The following is a 24,006-nucleotide window of genomic DNA, read 5'->3' as shown; positions in this document are numbered from 1 at the left end:
TTCACAATCATTTTTGATAGGTGTAAGATGAGGGAAGCTATAAGGTGGGAAAAGGGGCTATGGACAGCTATTCTGACTTGTGGGGCTGTCAAATGATGCCGAAGCTGGTTTCCTTGGTGTTTTGTTAATTGGAGATATCAATTAACCAGGTATTTTCATGTCTCATCAGTTTAAGGATGACATCACTCTTTCAATAAATAGTTGTTGAAAACTTACTGTATGCAATGTACTGTTCTAGGCAATGTAGGGTTGATATTGTTGGGACCCTGGACTCCGATAGGTGTTATTCCCTTTTTGCGCCCCAAACCAGGCTAACAGATCACATCTCCAGTTATTTCCTGCTCAGGTCACCTGCAACATCTCCAGAACTCAGACCCTAAGCTCTTCTAGATGACATTTCACCTCACCTTAGTCCTTTCCAAAGTATGGTGTCCCACTTGCTCCACCCCCTCCCAATTCTAGCTCTTCTTCATTATAATGTAGTCGTTTTTGTTTGTCCTTCATTCTCGAAGAGGACAATGACATCAGGGAGGTGATTCCATGACATGCAACTGGATTTAGGTGAGGCAGGGCTGTGCTGTCAACAGCCTCACTTTTTCCTCTGGAGCTTCCAATGGCAAGAAATAAATCAGGACAACTGGAGATAGCCTTGGATGGACTGGGCTCCTTGAGGGAAGGACCTACTTTGCTTGCTTGTTGTTACAGCCTCAGAGCACTTGGCACTTAGTAAATGTTAATCTTTTTTTTTTGCATTGATTCAGATCTGCTTCAAGATCCCCCTCTTCTTTTCAAAAAGCATACAGAGAGACGGCCAATGTATAGACACCCACCTTTTTGTTCTGGGAGGAAGATGATGACAATTTTTCAAGCACCAAGAGGAATAACACCTCTTCTTCATTCCCTGCCTTTGTAAAAGAAATTCAGGGCTTCACAAAGCTTGGGAGCCTCAACCCAATCCACATACTCATTACCACAGAGATTTCCAGAACACACACTTATTGCTGAACCCACAATCAGACCCTGCGGTGAATTACAAAGGAAGCAGAAGCCATATCTCCTGGCAGGGAGAGAGAAGCTTCTGAAAGGGGGCAGAGGACAGACACAAATAAAAATACATAAAGCCATAAATGATCAAAATATATACCCATACACATGGCCAATTACACCTGTAGTGAGCCAGACAAACAAAATTACTTAGAGGGATTCAAAGACATCAGCAGGGCAGGGAGGACATGGAGAAAGAGTAACTTCATTAACTTCCCCTGGGTAATAAACAAAGCTATTGGAAACTCAAGGGAAAAAATATAAGTGAGGCCAGGCTACTGGTTTACCACTTAATCCTTTCTTTTCCCCTTGCCCATTTCCTCCACACTCTACTTATAACAAAACACATTTCGATTCATGGGTTTGTCAAGAAGTTGAGCTGGGAAAGCATTTCTTCATATCTTTTCCCCCCTTTTATCAAAGATGCCAAAGTATTTGAAAAGCTCTTTTTGAAGCTGCCTGGTTATTATGTTTGTTCTATACAGGGGTTTTTTGTGGCAATAAACTCCAACCAGTGAAATGCCCTCCTTCTCCAGCCTTCTTCTTTTTGATTCCCAGCACGGTAAAGGCCTGACTTGAGCTGCTTCTCTCCTTTCTCATTAGTTTGGATGTAAAGGATACCTGTGTGAAAACCCTCTGGAGTCCTAAAGGGCAGGAACTCTATTTGGGCAGGTGCTGCCCACTGTCCACACTCGATGGGAAGTCACTATAACTGCGTACATCCCACAAAAGAACATTTCTTAAAGCTGGGAAGAAAGAACCTGCATGTATCCTTCTGAGCATTCCTACACCTGCCCACGAAAACCAGCCTGGTTCTTGCCACTCACAATTAACTCCTACAGTGCCACTTTCTGCCTTTCCTCAAAAGCCTTGGCAGGCATCTACCAGTTCAATCTAATAGGCTCTCACTGGCTTGTTACCAACAAGTACTTCCTGACCCCCTTTATAGGATGTTCTGTGCATTACTAGAAAACAATTCAGAAAAGGCACATCTTAAGTTGTCTGAAAATCTAATTAAAACAACATCTTATGGGTTAAACTACACGAAAAAATATGTGTCCCTAATTTTGAGACTTCCTCATTTCTTTTTATACGTTCATTTGATTCTTCTCTAGGTTCTGAGGTGTAGCATTTTAGGAAATAAGTTGAAAACAGGGGATGGAAGGAAGGAGTAAAGGGGAGAGGAGAAAGGAGAATTGATAGGTACATAAAGTGGAGAGGGCAGGGATGGAAGGGGGAAGGAATGTAGAGGAATGGTAAAAGAGGAGATGGAAAGAAAGGAAAGGGAAAGGAAGAGAAAGGGGATGGAAAACAAGGGAGGGGAGAGAAAAAAGTGAGGAGAGGGAAGTGAAGAGAGGGAAAGGAAAGAAAAGGTGGGGATAAGAAAGTAAGGGAGAGGAGAGGGTACAGAGATGAGAAAGGAGAGAGATAAGAGAGAGGAGACAAAGGGGAGAAGAGAGGTAAACAGGGTAGAAAAGGGAAGTCTAAGAAGGATAGGCAAATGTGCTTGTATTTATTTTCCATATAAGTCAGCAGCACAGAATAATCCAGTGGCAAGGCTATGAACTAATTATTGTATTAACATTTTGAACCCTGCCGATGCCCTGCCTCTATATTCTACTGCCTTCTTATAGTATTGATGCTTCCCAGACTCCTTTTTCAACCAACTGGCCTGGCCATTGATTAAGAGTTCTGTACTGACCAGGTGGGGCCATCAAGAATGACTCTAAACTAACCCTGCCAACCACCACAGGATAAATGGTATTGGGAGGAGGCCTGCCTAGCCACCGAAGCAAAAAAACAAACAAACAAAAAAAAACATTCTTCTATTCCCAACCTAGTGAACAGTCAAGCAGGGGAAGGAACACACCTCATCCAGAATGCACTTTTCTTCACTACCACCCTCCAAAGATCTGGGTGCTTCCCAAAGGTCCCACTAGTGAAATCAGCACAATCTTTCCATCTTCCCAGGCTATGGAACAAGAAAAGAATTTTTTTAAAAAATCACGCATTTCCTTTTTATTTTCTAAGACAAAACTGATCTGAATCTTAGAATATTTTTTCATGATCAGTTATGAAAGTGGGAATGATTTACTTTGAGCACCATGACTATTCAACTGTTATACTATATAAAGAATAATTATATTTAAAAAATACAATTATTTGTATTTTTAGAAATACAAATTTGGAGGGCAGGTTTTGGAATTGCAGTGACTCTCCTTTGTGCCAATGACTGTTACATAGAATGATTCTGGCCTGTTGCCTTTAAGTTCATTTTCTTTTGTTTTTAATGAATTTTTATTGATATTTTGTATCCCATGTATCCCTTCTCCCCCTCCCCCCCAGGGTCATCCCATAGGATAAATACTACAAGTTCCATTCTTCTTTATTAAAAGAATCACAATCTCTGTTAGTTAGAAGGGACTTCAGCAACCTTCCGGACTAATCTATGCCAAACAGATATCTGCCATTACAGCATAACCACAAATGGCCACCCAACCACAAATGGTCACCCAGCCTGCTTAAAGACCTCCAATGTTGGAGAGTGGGTAGACTCACCAGCTTTTAAGGCAGTCCATTTCAGTTTTGGACAGCTCCAGTTGTTAGGAAGTATTTTCCCCATTGCAACAAGTTTCAATCTGTAGGTTTTCAAGTATCTTTTAATTTATATATTCCTAATACCTAGACAGAAATCTAAGGGGCTTCCAGGTTGGTGCCATTGTCTTGAACAGCTTTTCTTGGCTCTAGTCTGGGTAAGAGGAAAGAAGTAGAGAGTCCCCTGTGTCTGGAGTAGAAATATGGGCTTGGCACAGATTATTCAGGTAATCTTCCCAGATATTCAGGTACTCAGGCCCAAGGGAAATGGGGTAAAACGAGAAAGAAGGAGTTAGTATCTTGTCTCTTTTCTCTCGTCACAATTACTTACTAAATGTTTATATCTTCTTAAACTAAGTGTTTTGTGTTAATTTTCTTTTACTCCCAAATATATTGATACTTTCCAGTATCAAATTGTGCTTTTTTTCTCTCAAAAGCTAGGGGAATATACTGTCTCCCAGGTTAGGATGGTATGGTCTCATGGTTCCAAGATCATTAATTTTTGCTACTGAGATCTGGTTCCATTTTGAAGCTTAGTTCAGGTCAAGTCCTATTTATAGTAGATGAATCATTTAGGTTTCACTATATGTGGTCACTAAAGCTCCATTGTCTCTGAGACCAGGGAAATGAAACCATGGACAAACCAGAAATAGCAAGGTAGCCAGACACATAACAATTAGTCCAAGTTATCTTCTTCCTGTATTTCAGTACTGACCTGTGGGTTGGTTGGTTTCTATAATGAGAGAGAGACAAACAGACAGACAGAGACAGAGAGACAGAGAAAGAGAGAGGGTGCGAGGGAGGGAGGAAGATAAAAACAGAGACAGAAACAAAGACAGACAGAGACATAGAAAGTAGAGACAGAGAGACAGAGAAAGAGACAGAGACAAAGAAAGACAGCGAGAGACAGAAAGAGAGACAGAGATATAGAGGGACAGAGAGAGAGACAGAAAGGTAGGAGAAGAGGGAAAGGTAGGAGAGAGGTCTTATATTATTTGTCATGAAATGGGCATGGAAATGGACATAGTGGGCATGGAAAAGGTAGAGAAAAGGGGGAAAATATTTCCTCTGAAAAGGTAACTGGGACCCAAAATGTTGGGAAGATGTGCAGAAATGTGAAGTATACCAAGTGATCTCTCCTAATATCTGGCTATATATGCACTTTGCCTCTTTTTAGGTGACAGGGCACAGGTCATTTGATGATAGGAAGTCGTGAACAGAAGTTTTTTTTTTCTTCATTAGTGGGGGGGGATAGAAGGAGGAGAGCTTTATTCAAAATGGCATGGGGATACCATGTTGATAAAATCTCATCTTCTATAAGAAAATTAATTGATAGGGAATAAAAGATGTGCTAATATCACTGTAAATCAAAATAGAATTCTTTAGCTTATACAACAAATATTTCTTTGGGAATTTGTGATATGAATAAATCTTTCTCGAAGTAGAAAGAAGTATACCCAGTCCCTTCCACTGAGAAACTTGAGTCTTATCTCCTTGTTTACGGGAACATGATAATAATGTGTCCCACCTAATCATAAGGAAAGCAATATTCCATAGGAATACTGTTATAATGTGACACTGTGGAAAGAATTCTGGACATGGAGTTGTGAAATTGTGGGTTCTATGACCCTGAGGAAGCAATCTTATCTCTCTGACCCTCAGCTTCCTTATCTTTAAAAGGGATTTCATGACTGAAGTTTTTTTTTTTTTCTATAAAGAAGACACCTCACTGACCAAACTCTGTACAAATTACAGTCTTTGGAGAGTTGCTCAGATCACCAAGAGTTTAAAAGAGCTTGCCCAAGTCAACATAAACAGTTTGTATCAGAGGTGGGATTTTAACCTATATATTCCTTATTTCGAGGCCAGGGCTCTGGCCACACAACATTGCCTCTTAACTTATCTTCTTCCTGTGTTTCAGTAAAAATAACAGCAAACATTTGATATAATATTTCTGGTTTTGCTAAGCCTTTTGCAAATATTTTCTCATTATATCCTCTGAACAACCCCAGGAAGTAGGTGCTATTACAATCCTGATTTTACAATTAAGGAAACTGAGGCAAACAGAGTTTTAAGCAACTTGCCCAGGGTCACACAGTTAACAAGTATCTGACGTTTGATTTGAACTCGTCTTGCTGACTTCAATTTAAGCATACTATTAATTTTGCCATCAAGCTCCCAGGGCTTACCCTCCAGGTTAGCTTGGGTGTTGTAATTAACCACACAAAAATACACACTCCAAAACATTTTTAAAAAGGGTATAAATGGTTGTAAAAAGGTAATACATGATAGTGCTTACTTCATAACGTGTTTGCGAGAGTCAAATAAGATAATGTATTTGTATGTGTAAAGTTCTTACATAATGCAATATATTAACAAATGAATGTTTGAAATGGGTGGTCAAACAAATGTAAGCAAGGTGTAGTGGCGAGTATGTTAGACTTGTGGTCAGGAAGAGGAGGTTTCAAATCCTACCTCTGACTCCAATTTCTGAGCCCCTGGGAAAGTCACTTAACATATATGTTCCCCTAGGCGATTACTTAAGATTTATCTTCTAAGTCAAAGAATGATGAAATCTGCTTTTGACTGATGGCATTTCTGAATTGGGAACTTTCCATAGTAAGGAAATCACAAGTCTTTTTCTGTATTCTCACAGCATTATAACAGAGTTGGTTATTCTATAATTATAGCATTATTGTCAAATGATTTTGGCTGGAACTCTGCAGGATTGGCCTGTCTATTTCCTTTGAAAACAGGACTCACCTCTCAAAATCAGGCCAACATTAAAAAAAAAAATCCATCATCGAAAAAGTTCTTCAATCATAGTAACCGCTCTTATTTGAACTTGGGTTATTAATAGGGCCAGGGACCAACTGCTGTGGCAACAAGAAAAGAAAATGTACGCATTTATATGCAGGTCACGGCACATAGGGGGTTCAGGGCTTTGAAACAGAGGGGAAAAGGGAGGCTGATGCATCTGGACTCTTTCATGAGACTTTTCTTCTGATGATGAGTCTGACAGCTTCTTTGCACTTAAAAGGCAATAACACCCAGGCTGCTTATCAAAAAGCTCCCCCCACACACACACAAGAGCCCACTGCAGGAGTAAGGAGGGGGGGGAGGACTTCTTGTTGCAGAAGAAACCAGAATCTCACTATATGTGGGAGGAGAAGTGGTGATTCATTCTCGGTCATGTTGCAAGCAAAGGTTTGTATACCCTAAAGCACTGTGTGAATGCAAGCTATTCTTGTCATTATTTATTATTATCTCTATTAAAAATAATGCAAACTGAGGTTAAAGATTATTGACATCCAATGCCAGACCATGAGGACTGGGACTGTGCTAGCCATTTTGGCTTTGGGTCTTGGCTATGAGATCTTAGGCAGGTTCCTTAACCTCCTCCAGACTCAGTTTCCTCACCTTTCAAAGAAAGGACTCGGACTAGATCGAGTTCTTTACCTTTTTGTGTGTCTTGAACTGCTTGGCAGTCTGATGAAGTCTATGGACCCTTTTTTACAATGAGTTTATTTTTCATTTTTAAACAATAATTGAAGAAAATGAAAAATTACAGTTAGTTTATGAAAATAAAGATTTTTTTTTCCCCATTCAAGTTCATGAACCCCCTGAAATCTATCCATGGACACTATGTTAGAATCCCTGGATTACCTCTAAATCCCTCCCAAAATTGTCTCATGGCCCTAGAGACTATAGCTAGGGGATAGGGGTAGGAGTTACAAAGAGACAAATTTAGGCTCAGTGTCAGAAGTCAGAAGCAAACAAACATTCAGCAAGAGAAGTCATCCAAAAGTGTGATGGGTTGCCTTTCAGTAGAGGTGGTGGGTTCTTCTTTACTGGAGGTCCTGCTGGATGACCACGTGGGAATGCTATAGAAGGGATTCTCTTTTGGTTATGGGCTGAACTAGATAAGTGTTGAGGTGTCTTTTAGCTCTGAAATTCTGTGATTCTAAATTCTACCAGTGCCAAGTTTCACTCAAATCCATTTAAAAATAGAGATGATCTACCACTTGGAATGCTTCACCTACACAGATGGGTATTACTACAATATGATCCAGGCAACAACAATAAACATAAAGGAGAGGGCCTTGCCTTTGAGCTCTTTTTCATGGGCACCTGGACATATTTAAAGAAAATGAGTGGGAGGAAGACATTGCTACTGTTTCAGAGTGCTCTTTGCAGAAACTGAAATTGCCTTGGGTAGACAAAGAAGTGCCTCCATTCTACACTAATTTTAATTCTGAGGAGGATACTTGCACATCTCCTCCAAGACTTTGAAGTGTCCAATCATGTTGGCTATCAGTCATGGATTTGTTGGGCACCTACTCCTATGGCAGGTGTTATAAGTGGGTCACAGTAGATGTACATGGTCATGTGCACACATATGTACACATGCACACATATGTACACATACACGCCATAAGATCCTGGAAGTGTTGATATGAATAATTGTGTCTGAGGAATATTCAAAGTCAAGAGAGGTACCGGTGGTCTAGAGGTTAGCCCAACTGATGGGCACAGCTACACTGGGAAGGGTAGTGTGGACGGCTACCTAAGTCTGACTTGATAATGGGGATTACAGAGGGAAGATGGAATTTGGGAGAAGGACACTAAGGCAATGGGAATCTGGGGATGGCAGCCTAGTGAAAATTCTGTTGTGTGGTAGCCTGGGCTGGTGGAGGAGTGGGTGGTAGATATGTAGATATTGGTTGCTGCTAGGAAGAAATACATCCCCTGAAGACAAAGCAGGGCCCTCCTCTGAATTTGGGGGCCCTGATGCAAAGCCTCAGTTGTCCTGGGCTAGTTACAACTCTGTAATATGTGATCTCTAGTTTCAAACAGCCAAAGATCTAGCTGAGAGGCCAGAATTAAAGACATAAACAATTGGAGAACAGGTCAATGTATAATTAACGGTTAAATTTTATAGTGCACACTATAAATGAGTATAGTTATGTGAAAGTGTCTTCAATCTTGCCTTCCACAGTTGTCCCATTAGCTTGAATTCTTTTCTTTTTAAGATCTCAAACAACACAGAATCAATAGCCTCTGGGAAAATGGGCTTCCTCTGAGTATTGATGAATGCAATCTGGGTAGGGTCTGCCTGGGATAGCAAGATGAAGACAGTGCTGACTGTACTTTAAGAAATGGAAAAAAAATCAGCTTATCAGCATCACTGGCATTGCTCCCACTCCTTTTAGTGCCGTGGGGGGCAGAAGGCAGCTCGATTCTGCATGCAAACTATTTTCTCTTGAGTCCCTTAATGATCCATGGCTCAATCAGAGAAAGGTCCTGGTCCGAAGTGAAACCTAAATGTCGTGTGTGTTTCATCATGGTGAATATTTCTTCCGGTCTGCCCAAACTTCCCAGTGAAAGAGTCATGCCACCGTGCCTTCCCACGGGGTGATGCCGTGGCACTGTTTACTGATGGAGATGGTATAGAAGAGTCAGGAAGGAGTGACATCTGACCTTCAACTTTCTTGGATGACTTTCTTCCTGTGCTGTTCAGGGCAGCACCACATAGCACTAAATTTTCCCAGAGTAACCACACAATGACCAGAGCCCATACTGTATTTCCCCGATAATAAGACACTGTCTTATTAATTTTTTTGGACAGAAAAACACCAGAGGGCTTATTTTCAGGGGAGGGCTTATTTTAATGAACATTGATGGCAATTTTATAAACAGGTAAATGTGAACAAAAAAATGTACCTTCATTCAATAAGCAAATCACTGGGGAAGAACAGGATGAGGTGCTCACTGCTGCAGCTCTGATTGGATGCAGCTTGGAGCACGGCGTGCGTTTCACCCGGGGGGGGACGGTGCATACAGAGGGTACTGTAATGTAGCGTATAGCGCAGGGGATCACCTTCACTACAGTAGCAATCTCGATAGGGCTTATTTTCAGGGGAGGGCTTATTTTAGAGGAATCTTACACAGTAAGGGGAGGGCTTATTTTCGGGATAGGTCTTATTATCGGGGAAACACGGTACATAGCACAAAAGCCCAAAAAGCTCTGTGTGAGAGGAAGTAGGGGCTGGCAAACTTCTGGCCAAGAGCAATGGAATCTTAAGCCTTAAACATTCCAAAGGAGGAAATGTGCTACATCTCTTACACTTGTCAGCTGTACTACCACCCTGTCTTTCAGAGCTACTTGGCACAGTGCATGGAATCCTGGATTAGGAGTCAAGAAGAACTGAGTTTCAATCTTGCCTTGGTCACTAACTGGTTGTATGATGCTGGGTAAGTCACCTAACTTCTACCTGACTCAGTTTCTCCATCTATAAAATGGAGATGATAATAATAACTGCCTTATGAGATTATTTTGAGGAACAAATAAGATCTATGCAAAACACTTTGCAAACCTTAATGTCCCATATAAATGCTAGCTATTGCTATTGGTTTTATTGCTATTATTTTTTCATTAATAATAATAATCCATATTTTGCTGGAGCTGTTATGACATGGAATCTATGTACGTCTCCATGGCTGTGCTTCATTAATCTCTTAATGTGGCTCAGTGCCCCCAAGAACTCACAGTAACAATAATCAGAAATCTTACCAGGGTCTACCTCATCCAAAACTCTGCTCAGGAGATGACTTTTCTTTGTAATATCATAAATAGTTCTGTTTCTCTCATTTTGTGCCAATTACACAGATTGACCATATGTAGACTGTTCTTATTTTAACAAATATTATGCTAATATGTGTTCAATTATGTTGAATCAAAGTGAACCCAGAGTGGGATCATGTTCTTTGGTCCCATGTCATTTCCCTGAAAGCTTTCTTCCTAGGCATACAGAAGTCATCATTCCCAGGTACTAGCCACTATCTTAGATCTTCCTGACTCCAGGCTGGCACCCTACCCACTGCACCACCTAGCTACCCCACACAGATCTCTAAAGATACTGGCGAGGCAAGGAGGCAGACTGCCAACCACACTCACTGTCAGAATTTGGAGGCAGAAACCTAGTTCAAATCCCATTTTGGCCACTTATTCCCTGTGCTTCTAGGCAAGTCAATACACTTTCTGTCTCTCAGTTTCACCATCTGTAAAATAAGCATGTTGTCCTGGGTGGTGGAGAAGCTCCCTTTCATTTCTAAAATGTTCTATTAATCTCCCTTGATCTTTACAACAACCTTGTGGAACAGTACTACAAGTAAAGCCTATTTACCAGGAGATAAAACTGAGGGTCAAAGGAGCTACAGGACTTGCCCATGGTCACATAAGTAGGAAGGGTCAGAGGTTGGATTTAGACTCAGTTGTCATTTGACTACATGTCCCATACACTTTCCAAGACACCTGTCCTAACAATGGCTATCCAACCAGCTGAGAACAACGTATACTGAGGTTGTCTATTATATACCCTATATTCATAAAACCAATACCACTTGTCTCCTAGTTTCCCTGACTTCCTTCAGGATCTGGCTAAAATCCCACCTTCTCCAAGAACCTTTCCCAACTCCTCTCGATTCTAGTGCCTTTCTTCTGTTGCTTATCTCCAGTTTATCCTGTATATACCTTGTTTTGACATAGTTGCTCACATGCTGTTTTCCCCATTAGACTGTGAGCTCCTTGAAAATAGAGACTGACTTTTGCCTTTCTTTATACCCCCAGCACTTAGCACAATGTCTGACACATAGTAGGCATTTGATAAATGCTTACGGACTAAGTGTATTAATTTATATTTAGCAGAATTCTAACAAACTGGCTCGCTTGAATAAAGGGAGCCACAGTCAGAAAGGAGGAGGAGGGGAATCTTTGTTCCCAGCTTTCCTGATGAGCTGACGCCAGGCACTTAGAAATGTCTCTGACTCAGAGTTCAGAAGGTACAAGGAGAGGGCTGAGCCACAGGGAGATGTCTGTCTTTTACAGCTTGTCAACTGATATACGTCCTGGGATGTGCATCGAGAGTAAAACCAGAAATGAAAATAGCAGGAGTCATACTAGAGTAACACTAAACTGAGATATTGGGAAAGGACAAAAAGGGACTCACAAAATCAGTTTCTGAAAAACAGCGGTAAGGAAATAAGAAAATATTCACATAGGGGTCAGGTGGAGAATTAAGTTATTGCAAGCCAAGGTTCAACTTCGGTGGAAATGTTTCTCCCTAGAGTTAAGAGCTTACAGTGCCCTATGTTTGTCACTTTTGAAGTGAGAGACTCCGCAGAGATAAAGTGATCTTGGAGGAATCAAAGTGCAGGGGAAAGAACGCTGCTTCTGCTTCTTAGAACCTAAAACTTAACATTAGACTGTGTAGGGAGGACACGATGTGACTTCTCTTAGTAAGAGCCCAGCTCATAGGGAAGCAAACTAGGCTTTGAATGAAGATGAAGATCTAGGGTCATAGGATCCTTTTCATTCTACTCTTAGACCTGGGAGTGGAAGGGAATGTTTTTATGACAGAGAGAGAAAGAGGAGAGACAGAGACAGAGAGAAAGACAGAGAGAGGGAAGGAGGGAGGGATGGAGGGACAGAGAGAGAGACAGAGACATAGAGAGATAAAGAGAGAGACAGAGACATAGAGAGACAGAGAGAGAGAGAGAGAGAGAGAGAGACAGAGACAGAGAGAGAGAGAGACAGAGAGAGAGACAGAGACAGAGAGAGACAGAGACAGAGACAGAGACAGAGAGAGACAGAGAAAGAGAGAGAGAGTGAGAGTGAGAGTGTGTGAGTGTGTGTGTAAGGTCTTCCTGCACTTTGTGCCTCTATGAAACATCTGAAGATCTGGTCTAATATATCCATCTCTGAATCTCTGTTAATTGAGGATACCATATTGAAAGAATGAAAAGAATGGCCCTGGAGAAAAGAATCTGGGTTCAAGTCCTTCCTCATATACTTATTTTCTGGATGATCACAGGTAAATCATCTAACCACTCAGAGGCTCAGTGTCTTCATCTATAAAATGATGTTGAACTAGATGGCCTCTGGTGAACCTTCCAACTCTAAATCTAAGAAGCCATTATTCCATGACCACATTTTTATAGCATTGACATTCAAAGTATGAAGCACCAAAAGTATATACTTTAGAGAAGGCATTTTAGAATAATATGATGGGTAGCCTCCTTTAAAAAGTTACTACTTTCTGTCTACCTACAGCTCCACTGGGGTTGCTTTGCCTATTACTGCTTCCCTGAGTAGTCATTCCATCATGTTTCAGGTACTTCAGTTCACTTACAATTCTCCCCACCTCCCAACTTTCTAATCACATGCTACCTAGTGTCCTGGGACAATTCCATCTCAGACCAAACCCCTGTGGACAATGATAACTTACATAAACTCATTCTCCATTGATTAATATACTTCTACACAGTTATTCCTCAGCCATCCCGATGATTCTGAATCCCAAGGTGAATTCTGCATCCCCCTTGTCCAAACACCATTCACCATTTCCTGTTGACCTCTCCCTTAGTCCCATCCTGTCATTCTAATCCCTCTCTGCACCCCTTAAAATGTACCACTCTAAAGATATTCATCTCTTCCAGGGCACTGTGTACAAAACCTATTCTATAGATAACAAAACAGTTTTCATACTCTTTCTTTGTTCATTCTCTCTATATTCTTTCACTCATTGAGACCTTGCTCCCTCTTCATGATAATTTTTCTGGTCAGCCTGGTTCCAACAACTGGTTGCATTTTCACTCACTTGTCATGGTGGGAGAGTTGGAATATGCCTTGTTCCCCATTGCCTTTTTTTAGGCTCTCTCTCTACTTTCATCATTCAATAATCTCTCCTTTGAGATTCATAAAAACATATTTATCAACAAATCAAGATTCTGCTGACTTTTCCTACCAATATCCAGTGCAAGTTCCTTCCTTTCTCAATGAATTCCATGCTTGGTCCCAAGTATCAATCTCCTCTCTGACTACTACCTGTATTTTATCTATATGTATGTATGTATATACACACGCATGTGTGTATACATGCATGTATGTGTGTACATGCATGTATGTGTATATATTCTAATATGAAGTTTAGCATTTTTAAGGGAAAATATACACACATACATGCATACCTATATACAAACATATATGTGTGTACATACATTGATGTATGTATATATACATATGTATATGTATGTGTATATATATACATATATAAAATTGTATGTATATATGTATATTTGCTTATATGTTGCCTCCCCTACTAGACTCTGAGTTTCTCAAAAGCAGGGATTTTTTTTCTTCTTTGTATCCTCATAACTTAGCACAATGTCTGGATCACCAGAGGCACTTAACAAATGCTTATTGACTGATTTAGTATGCACTTCTATATACTTTTATGTTAGCCATTCTATAGAATATGAAGGGATGGGTTCTCTGCCCAATGAACTTGCAATTTTAATACAGTGACTGTTCTCCACTAGTCCATTGAAATTGATGTCCAAGGGAGTAACAAAAGCCTTTAAAAGTAAAATAAATAAATGAACAAAAACCGAGTTTTCACAGAGATATCACACTCCATAAGGAAAATGGTAGATATCAAAGCTCAAAAGCTATCCCAGGGGAAAACACCGAAATGTCTTCAACACCTTTTGAGAAGATATGAATCCAACAATGGTTGAGGGTGTCACTAGAGATTCTTGTGGGGAGGAGAGTGCTAATTAACATGAGAAATAAATCTAAAATTTGGGAAAGAACACTGACTCTCTAGTCATAGGACTTGGGTTCAAATCTCACCCCAATACTTATCACTTCTGTGACCTTGGACATATCACTTAATCACATTAGGCTTCATTTTCCTCATCTCTAAAATGAGGAGGTTGGAGTACACAGCCTTCAGGTTTGATATCTAAGTTCCTGTGACCCTTCTTTGAAGAGGTGACAGATTACGGACCTAAAATATTTCATATATTATCCAAATTCAGTTGATGTACAGGTTGGTTTTACTCAACTGCTTTTATGTCTTTTAAAAAATCCTTTCTTACGAGCAATAATTTTCTTTTTGCGGCAATTGTATTAAGTGACTTGCCCAGGGTCACACAGTTATCAAGTGTCTGAGGCCAAATTTGAACTCAGGTCCTTCTGATTCCAGAGTTGGTACTCTATCCATTGTACCACCTAGCTGCCCTTCCCCATTTTTTTTTCTTTACAGCAGCTGGTGACTCAGATGCCACTGAGGAATTTCAGTGAGTTTGGGAGTTGGGGGTGGGAAGGTCTGGCCCAGACAATCTTAGAAAATGAGGGTAGCCCTGGGGTAGGGAGGAGTTCTAGGGGCTCAGAGATTCCTCTTGGGGGAAGTCCAGGGAAAGAATTGGGGACAAAGAGAAGAGATATAGCTAGAAATGCCTGGATCACCTGGATACTAGAAGGTACTTGCATATACTGTCAGTTCCTGTGACCCTTCCTTGCAGCAGTGACAGACTGTGGGTCTGGACTATTGCTTATACTGTCAGATTCAGTTGATGTACTGGTTGGCTTTACTGAACTGCTTTTTTTGTCTTTTTTTTTTTATTTTTTTTTCTTACAAGTGATACCTTGCTGGGTATGGGAAGAGGGAGGGATATATTTGGAAATCAAGGTGATATAAAATCAAAAGACATCACTAGAAACATCTCAAAAGATTAAATCATAGAACAATTTCAAAAATAGGGCTTTAGTGAAAAAAGAATCTCAGACAGGAAGAGCACTTTGACTGAGACCTAACAATAGTACAACATACAATTCAGAGTTTCCTATCAGCTTTGAGTCCAATTTAGGATATGGTATCCCTAGTTCAGGGGAAAAGAAAAGAACATAGCTCTCAGGCCTGTTTGCAGCCAAGCCTCTATCCTCCCTGGAAATCTCAAGACAGTGGTAACTCTGGGAAAGGGGAGCATCCATGAAGGAATAAACTTCGAGGTCATCCTATGTATATGGATGATTTTGCTGATCTAAATTAGTCTTATCTATCCCATACATCCAGTTGAAGCCATTCTTCTGGAGGCAAACTCTAGCCATGATGCTTCCATGCCCTAGGAGTTTCAGCGCACAGAGGAGGGATGCTATTGGATCATTTGAGGTCAGAAATGACTTGTCTGTGGTCTCAGGAACTTGGCTAAGTAAGCTGGAATTGCTAGGAAAATGATTTGGTGATAAAGACCAAGGGTAGATAGTTTACCTCTATTAAAAGACAGGATAAACCCTCAAGTTATAAACACTCTTTGATAATCCACACAAACTATGTTGACATTTTAAAAGTACAGCCATGAGAACTAAAAGCATGGCAGAAAGGAGGGTGTGGAGTCCTAGTTGACAGAACACGATCTCATACCTTCCAACTCCACATCAGAGGATACAGGGATCACTCTTGAGTACTGGTTGCATATCTTTGGTCAGTAATAGGGCACATATTTTACTGGATTAGTTAAAGGAATATATGAGTTAAATTTTTGTGCCCTCTAAATTTCTATGTCCTGGTGCAAAGCACCATATGTTCTGCCATTGTTAAGGTCCTGTCCAAATGCAGGAGAGTTTTAAATTATTTTAATTATAAAAGAATTCCTTAATTTCCAAGAGGATTTGCTTCCTTTTTTACTATTTACAAATGATTTATTACATGACAGAAAGCAATGACCAGAAGCAATAGCCATGACTAGTTAAAGATCAAAGAGAAGTGAAGGCAAAATACTTCTGAAATTATCCTTTAGGTCAACAGGAAAAAGAGGTTGATTTATAAAATTTTGTTTTTTGACTTTAACCATGAGAGGCAGCGTAGTATCTTGGAGCCAGCAAAACCAGGGCTCAAGTCCCAGCCTCTTACACACATCACCTGTTCGACCCTGGGCAAGCCTCTTAGCTTCCCAGGGCTCTATGCAAATCTCTGAGATCATATATGATAGAGAAGGTCTTTAATTGACATTGATAGAGGGATTTTCATCATATGGGAATTCTTTATATTAATGAAATCATAGGTCCACTACCTAGCTCTTATATATGTACAAGTCACTTTCTTCCATTGGGTCTCAAGCTCCTTGAGGGCAGGGCATCTTTCACTTTTGTCTTGTTCACTTTTGTATGCCTCCAGAATACAATGCAGTACTTGTAACTATATATGCTAACTAAATGCTTTTTAATTAACTGATTCTATCTGAAATTCTTTCCTTGGAAGAAAATTAGATTAACACCTAAGCCTTGAAATTTAAGGGAGAACACAGTCACCTAAAGCAAATCATTTCCTTTTCCCCTTTCCTTTCCCCTCCCCTCCCCTCCCCCCCCTTCCCTTTCCCTTCCCTTCCTTTCCCTTTCTTTCCTTTTTCCTTTCCTTTCCTGTCTTTAGATCTCACCAGGTTGAATGCATTGGAAGAGTAATCAAGGCCAGATGATGGGCAGGCCCCCTACCTTTACTGATGTCTTCGTACTCTAGCCAGAGCCGCCGCTGCACCTGCTTATTTGGGTACCAGATGGAGCAGGATTCCTCAAAGCCATAAACAGCCTCCTGGATGTAATGGTTGCCAAACTGGTCCAGCAAAGCTACAAAGTCTCCCCGAGAGGTGGCTCCATCCAGAGAATGGAGGGCATTGCTGAGGGCTAGAAAGGACGAGAGCACCATTATCAAATAGTAGAAAGAATATCCCAGGGGGAGAAGGGAAGAGAGCGTTTCTCCCACCTTTCCTCTCCTGGAAGACCAGTTCTCTCTGGGTTCCAATCCCTTTGATTCTCATAATTTTTTTTTCAATCAGACAGTATTTGACTGTGCCTTCCTACAATTAGAGGCCTCTCACCTTTGAACTATTTGTATCTCTCTTTTTCTATGACTCTTCTTTGTCCTACATGGGCAGGATGGATGTGGCACATGAAAGTAGAGGTGTCTAGCCCCACGGGTGACTTTTGGGGTAAAGCAAAGGAAATGGGTCTGAACTGTCATGTGTTGACCAAGTAATTTCTTCTGTCATTCTCTGGCTAAAGGCCAATATTCAGAGTTATGCTCACCAGCAGGAAGCTGGCAGAGGACAGGGACAGTCTCTCTTGCCAGACTGGTCCAAAATGCAGAGCAGTTGATCTATTTCTAGATGTTTTCAATTTCCACAAGAGGCCCTGCACCTCTTATCAGTGATGGCCATGTCCTCGTCTTTTTTGGACAAATAATTCTTTGGGCACTAAGCAAAATTTTAAGGAACTTTTGCCAATGTTTGCCCATAAATTTTTGGCTTTGTGTCCCCACATCAGGAGTTCTGGACTCTTTGCTGTCTTTTTTCTTCTTCCACAAATACATAGAGGTGAGGACATTCTCCTTTAATGCTCTTCCCTCTATTTCTTCTCTCATTCAGTCTCTCTATCTTCACCCTGCCCATTCATTATTTATGTCCGGAGACACCTGCAAGTATTACAGAGAAGTCAGACCCCACTTTGGGAGTACTTTAGAAATTTAATTCTATAGTTTTCTATTTGGAATAGAAGAAAAGGTTTCATGGAATCATAGAATTTCGATAGACCTTAAAGGTCCAAATCAGTACCTAAATCATAAATCCTGTGATACAGTGGAAAAAACCACTGGCTTTGGAGGACTTGGGCTTGGATTCTACCTTTACCACTTACTCCTAGCATAACCTCTGTAGGCCTTCATTTCCTTATCTGTAAAATAAATAAGTTAGATTTGATGGCCTCTTAGGTCCTATCTGCCTCTTTGACACTAACAGGCACCCTTAACAATGCTCCTGTTTGATAATATCCTATGATGGGAAGGGTCATTACATTTCAAATCAACCAATTCAAGTTTGAGAGAGTTCTAATTTTTAGGATATTTTTCTTATACTGAGCTGCAATCTTTGTTCCTGTAACTTCTACACTGGTCCCATTTCTGTCCTCCATGATTGTGCAGAACAAGTCTTGATGTCAAAATCCATTTGGGAAAACATCCACCTATCCATAAACTACAATACAGGCCTTACTCAAGAGTTCCCCTGCCTCTCTGATGACGCTTCTCCTGTACCTTTGATGAATCCTTTTCATTTCCTTGTCCTCTTAGGCTAAGCATTATCTAAGGTTTTGTCTTTCTCCCTCTTCTCTATATCTACTCTTTATTTTACTTTGCTTTTAGGTGTCACTTCTATCGAATGACACCCCAAATCACTTCTCCTTTCCAGGTTCCTGACTCACATTTCTAAATGCCTACAGACTACCACCACTTAGATATCCCACCAGGTATGGCACCTCAAAGCCCACCATACCTAAAACTAACCTAATTTTTCCTTGAGTTCTAATGTTCTTGAATTCCCTCTAAGCATCAATGGTGCCACCATTCTCCCAGTCATATCTTCCCATCTACAAAACTGGTAAGGTTCACATGAGTGGGCATCATTTTCTATTTAACCTTCATTTCTCCCTAAGCACCTAGATCAATGACCAACACATAGGAGACATTTAATAAATGTCTGTTGAGTGAATGAATGCTTGTAATCTTGGTGTTATGTTTGGCTCCTCCCTTTCCTTCATCCCACATATATAATCAATTGCCAGTTCCTGTCAAGCATACCTCCTCAATATCTCTTGATTTCACCTCTGACTAACCATCCCAATGCTCAACACTCACCTGGGCTTTTATAATAGTTTCCCATTAGTACTCCCTGCCTTCAGTCTTTCCCTTTTCCTAATATTCTGATAAAAGGCTGCCATATTTTTCCTTTTGGTGCACAAGCATGACAATGTCACCCTTCTTCTAAAAAGCCTTTTATGGTTCCTCATTGCTTACCAAATAAAGACCAAACTTCTTAACTTGGTATAGAAGAGATATTCTGGGGGACTTCTGAAATTATATCACTGCCTATACTACCTAGATTATTTTAAGGAAGTCATCTAACTTGAGACAGGGGAAAGCACACTGACCTTGGACACAGAAGGCCAAAGTTCAAATCTTGACTCTTTTGCTTGCTCTCTACAGGACTATGACCTTGGAAAAATTACTTAGATCTTTGAGCATCACTTATTTATCTATTTATTTGCCAGATAATTTCTAAGATCATTTCAAACCTATAAAATATATGATTTATATGACCCTGACAACATGTTAGGTCATCCCTACTTTACCATAAAAACACTAATCTCTCAAACATGATAGGATAATATTTACTAAAGTAAATGCTGAGATTATTTTTTAGATCTGTTTTTTGTCATCCTGTATACCAACCTGCTGCTCTATGATACTCACCCTGGGAGATAGTTGCTTGGTTGAGCCTGATATGATACATCACAGAACGGACTTTCCAGTGTTGTAATAGAGGGTACCCAGACACCTCGCTAAAGTTTACCATTCCTAGGAACAGGACAGAAAATATGATCAGAGTTAGAAGATGGCCCATCAAACATACTTCCCCCAATACCCAGATTCAGTCATTCAATCTCAAGCCCATTTGTTTTAATCTCTTTAAAAATAACACAAAGTCCCACATGGAGTGTGTTGTCATGTCACATGGTATATCATTCCAAGTTTTGATTTCCATATGATTTCAGTTTCCTCCAATAAGTCAATCAATCAACAAACATTTAAGGGCATAGTTTGTTCCAGGCACCATGCTGGGTATTGGGGACACAAAAACAAAACAGCTCCTGTCCTCAGGAGTTTGACTTTATTAGAGATATAAAACAACAATATATAAAGGACCTACACATGGTCATTTGGGGAAGTCTTCCTTCCATTGTGGTCTGTTTATAATTTGAAACCTTAGAGAGTTGAGAATCAGAGAACTTTGTGTGTGTGTGTGTGTGTGTGTGTGTGTGTGTGTGTGTGTGTGAATGTATCACTTAACTATGAATCCATCCACCCATCCATCTACAAAAAGGCAGGTCTAGAAATGATAGAGAGACATATGGATAGACTGAAAAATAGATGAAGAGATAGATTGATGAGAGATGGCTAGATTGATAGATGATAGAAACACAGACAGATAAATAAATAGATGAGTAGATGGATCAGTGATACATGATAGGTAGATTGATGAATAGATGATAGATGGATAGATTCACATATAGATGGTGGATAGATAGATGTATAGATGTCATTCATCCTTTGTTTTTGAAGAGGACCAATGACATCATGGATAGTATCTTGACTTGTGAGTGAATTGGATGTAAGTGAGGCAGGGTTGCACAAAGTCATCAGCCTCACTCCCTCTTCCTAAGTAATCAAAGTTCAGTGGCAGGACAAAAGTCAAGATGATTGGTAATAGCCCAGGATGCTTTGGATGTCCTTGGTGTCTTTGTTATCTAACCAAGCTTTAAGCTCTCCAAAGCACCTGATTCAGCTATCTTCATGGTCATTGGAACAAATTGTCCTAATCTGCTCATTCCTCTAGAAGACTCTTCAGTTACTTGGGTAGACATCCTCCTAACCCACTAACAGGTTTGAGTTACTCTCAACTTGGTTTAGTCTGTCTGCCAAGATGGTTTACTAGGGTGTGGTAAGTAGGCATGCTACATACAGCTTTTGGGAGCCACAGGTGAGAACTGGGTGAAGGCATGTACCAAAGGTGGATGAGCAGTCCTGAAAAGGGTTTTGCAAGCCCTCACACCAGGGGTACCAGTTCTCCCTGAATACCTCATACACCACAGATGGATAGATACTAGATAGATAGATGACAGATTGATGGATAGATGATAGATATACACAGAGGTGATAGTAAGATGGATAGGTGATAGATGATAGTTGACATATGGATAGACTGATAAATGATAAATATATAGATAAATAGGTGATGGATAGATAGATGATAGATGGATAGATAATAGAGGGATAGATCCATTGATTCAAAGATAGATGACAAGATAGATGGATAGATAGATCAATAGATAGACTGATCAATTAATCAAGCAATAGATAGAGAACAGACATATTTCTTTAAACATTTTTGTTTGGGACCTATTATTTCCTTAGAATAGGGAACTTTTGATAATGGAAATTCCCTACATCAATACAGATCGGCAGTTTGTTTGTAATCTGTAGCTTTAGAAAGTTCCCTAGGGCACCAAGAGATAAAGTTGTCCGAGGTTACACAGCTAGTTTAAGAAAGCAGTAGGTCTCGAACCCCAGCTCTTCTGACTCCTTGACTGGCCTTCCATTTGCTACACCAAAGTGCTTGACTGTGAATCAAGAAGACCTGGTTTCAAATCTAGTGTCAGATATATACTAGTTGTATGATCCTGGGCAAACCATTTAATCTCTGCCTGCCTCAATTTTCTCAACTGTAAAATGGGGATAACCATAGCATCATATTCCCAGGGCTGTTGTGAGAATCAAATGACATAATATGAATAAGTACTTTACAAAACTTAAAGTGTTTCAAACCTGCTATTTTTCCATTTGCTCATATTTCTATAATGTGTTAAGGTTTACAGAACACTTCCCCCTTCCCTCCCCCCAACAAGAACAGCTCCCTGAGTTAGGCAATGCAGGGGATTCTTGTCCCCATTTCACTGATGGGGAAACTAAGATTCAGGGAAATGAAGTAACTTCTCCAAGGTCCCACAGAAGCACCAGCTTTATCCTCTCTACTCAGCTGCTTCCATCAGTCTCCTCATACTTCTTCTCGAACCTTTGGGGATGTATCCAGGATGAAAGCCAGAACAAATTCATCCTTCCTTGGAGTCCCTTGCAGAAATTTCTACCTACATGTTATCTTTTCTTTGAGTACTTCAGAAGAAATACACTAAGTGATTTCAGTTCTAGAGATAACAATGAAACTGAAAGGATTCCATACACGTTAGCATTTTATATAGTGCTTTGAGATCTGTGAAACACTTTACCCATGTTATATCATAAGATCCTCACAACAGGCTTGTGAGATGAGTCACTTTACAGATAAAGAAACTGAGGCAGACCGAGGTTGAACATCTTGCGTAGGGTCACACAAGTACTAAGTATCTGGGGCAAGATTTCTGCTCATGTCTTCCTAACTCAAAGTCCAGCATTCCATCCACTCTGCCACTCAATAGTTGCTAAATGAATCGATAAGGTCACACAAAATAAAAGCTTGAGAAGATATTATTCTTAAAAAGAAGTGTACTAGACACTCTCCCAGCCATGCTGTAGCCCCAATCTTGGCTGAGCCCTACCTGGGGTTTTCCTTGTTACTCAATCTATGCTGGCTTTGTACCCCCCAAATCTAATGAAAAACCACAGCATGTGGAGTCTGAAACTCTGTTTCCTCATCTAGGAAATGGGGATATTAGTATTCAGCCTGCTTATACCACAGATTTCTTGGGCATGGGCGAGGAGGGGGAAAGAAGTAACATCACTTCCATAAAATTAGTTTGAAACAATGTCTATCAGTTACTATTGTTATTAACTTGAGGAAATGAGCAGGAAGAGCAGAAGGAGAAGGGGGAAGAGGAAGAGGAGGAGGAAGAAGAGGAGAACAGAGGGGAGAAGAAAGAGGAAGAAAAGGAAGAGGGAGAGGAGGAAGAGGGAGAGGAGGAAGAGGATAATGAGGAGAAAGATAAGGAGGAGGATGGTAAGGATGCTGCCAGCGTTCTCACGGAAATGTAAAAGCTTGAGAGCCTGGATAATGAAATCTGGGCTATAGTCTTCACTTTATCTGCAGCTTACAGCAGGAGGATTACCGAATAGGCCCACAGATAACCCGGCTTCTAAACCCTGTTCTGCCCCACCAGGTGTGGTGGGAGACTGAATAAATCACTTCCCTCTCAGAGACTACAGTTTGCTTATTGGTCAAATGAGAATAACACCCACTCTTGCTGTCTATAAGGGATGCTGGGAGAATCACATTAAACAATGGGTATGAAAGTACTTTGGAAAGTATAAAGGACTATATGAATACAAGATAATGTGCTCATCATCACCATACCTACAATTAGAAAAAGAACCTTAACAATTGGAAAAAAAGAAAAAAAGATCGAGCTGGGGGTGGGGTGGAGTATAGAGTGGGGAGGTCCTGGGGAAGAAGACTGGGCTCTATTCCTCCTTCCTCCACTTCTTTCTGAGTTTGGGACTCTGATCAAGTCATTTCATGTCTGAACGTGATCCCACCTCTAAAATGGGTATAATTATCCCTGGATCACTTACCTCACAGGGATGTTGTGAGTTCCAAATGAGAAAATCTAGGCAAATCACTTTATAAACTTTAAGGTGCTTTGTCAGTGCTAGCAATGATTATATTCTGTGATCCCAGTTACAAACCTTTGCACCTCACAAAACATAGAGCATTAAAGTTGAAAAGGACCTTAGGGAGTACCTGGTCCTATCTCCTTCACTTTGACAATAAGGAAATGGAGTCTCAGAGAAGGGGAGAGACTTGTTCCATGGACACACAGCACCTAGTTATTGGCAGGGCCAGTTGTCCTGACCCTTAATCCCTTAATTTATCTCTTTCTTGTTCTTTCTCTCTCTCTCTCTCTCTCTCTCTCTCTCTCTCTCTCTCTCT

General features: G+C 40.5%; 1 protein-coding gene across 1 annotated transcript in view; it reads right to left on the bottom strand.

Moving 5' to 3' along the window:
- The window catches only part of ASTN1 (astrotactin 1), a 472,084-nt gene that overhangs the window by 66,345 nt on the left and 381,733 nt on the right, over window positions 1-24,006 (bottom strand). The window contains exons 15-16 of the mRNA XM_069065504.1: window positions 19,779-19,883; window positions 16,973-17,161 (exon numbers count right to left, since the gene is read on the bottom strand). Coding sequence (XP_068921605.1) covers window positions 16,973-17,161; window positions 19,779-19,883 — 294 coding nt within the window. The remainder of the gene's footprint in view (window positions 1-16,972; window positions 17,162-19,778; window positions 19,884-24,006) is intronic.

The sequence above is a fragment of the Petaurus breviceps genome, unplaced genomic scaffold, assembly GCF_028583685.1.
Source record: "Petaurus breviceps papuanus isolate PSGF00001 unplaced genomic scaffold, PetGlider_PUasm1.0 90692, whole genome shotgun sequence".
Taxonomy (NCBI): domain Eukaryota; kingdom Metazoa; phylum Chordata; class Mammalia; order Diprotodontia; family Petauridae; genus Petaurus; species Petaurus breviceps.
The sequence above is the reverse complement of the archived record's forward strand: the minus strand, read 5'-3'. Positions and strand labels throughout refer to the sequence as shown.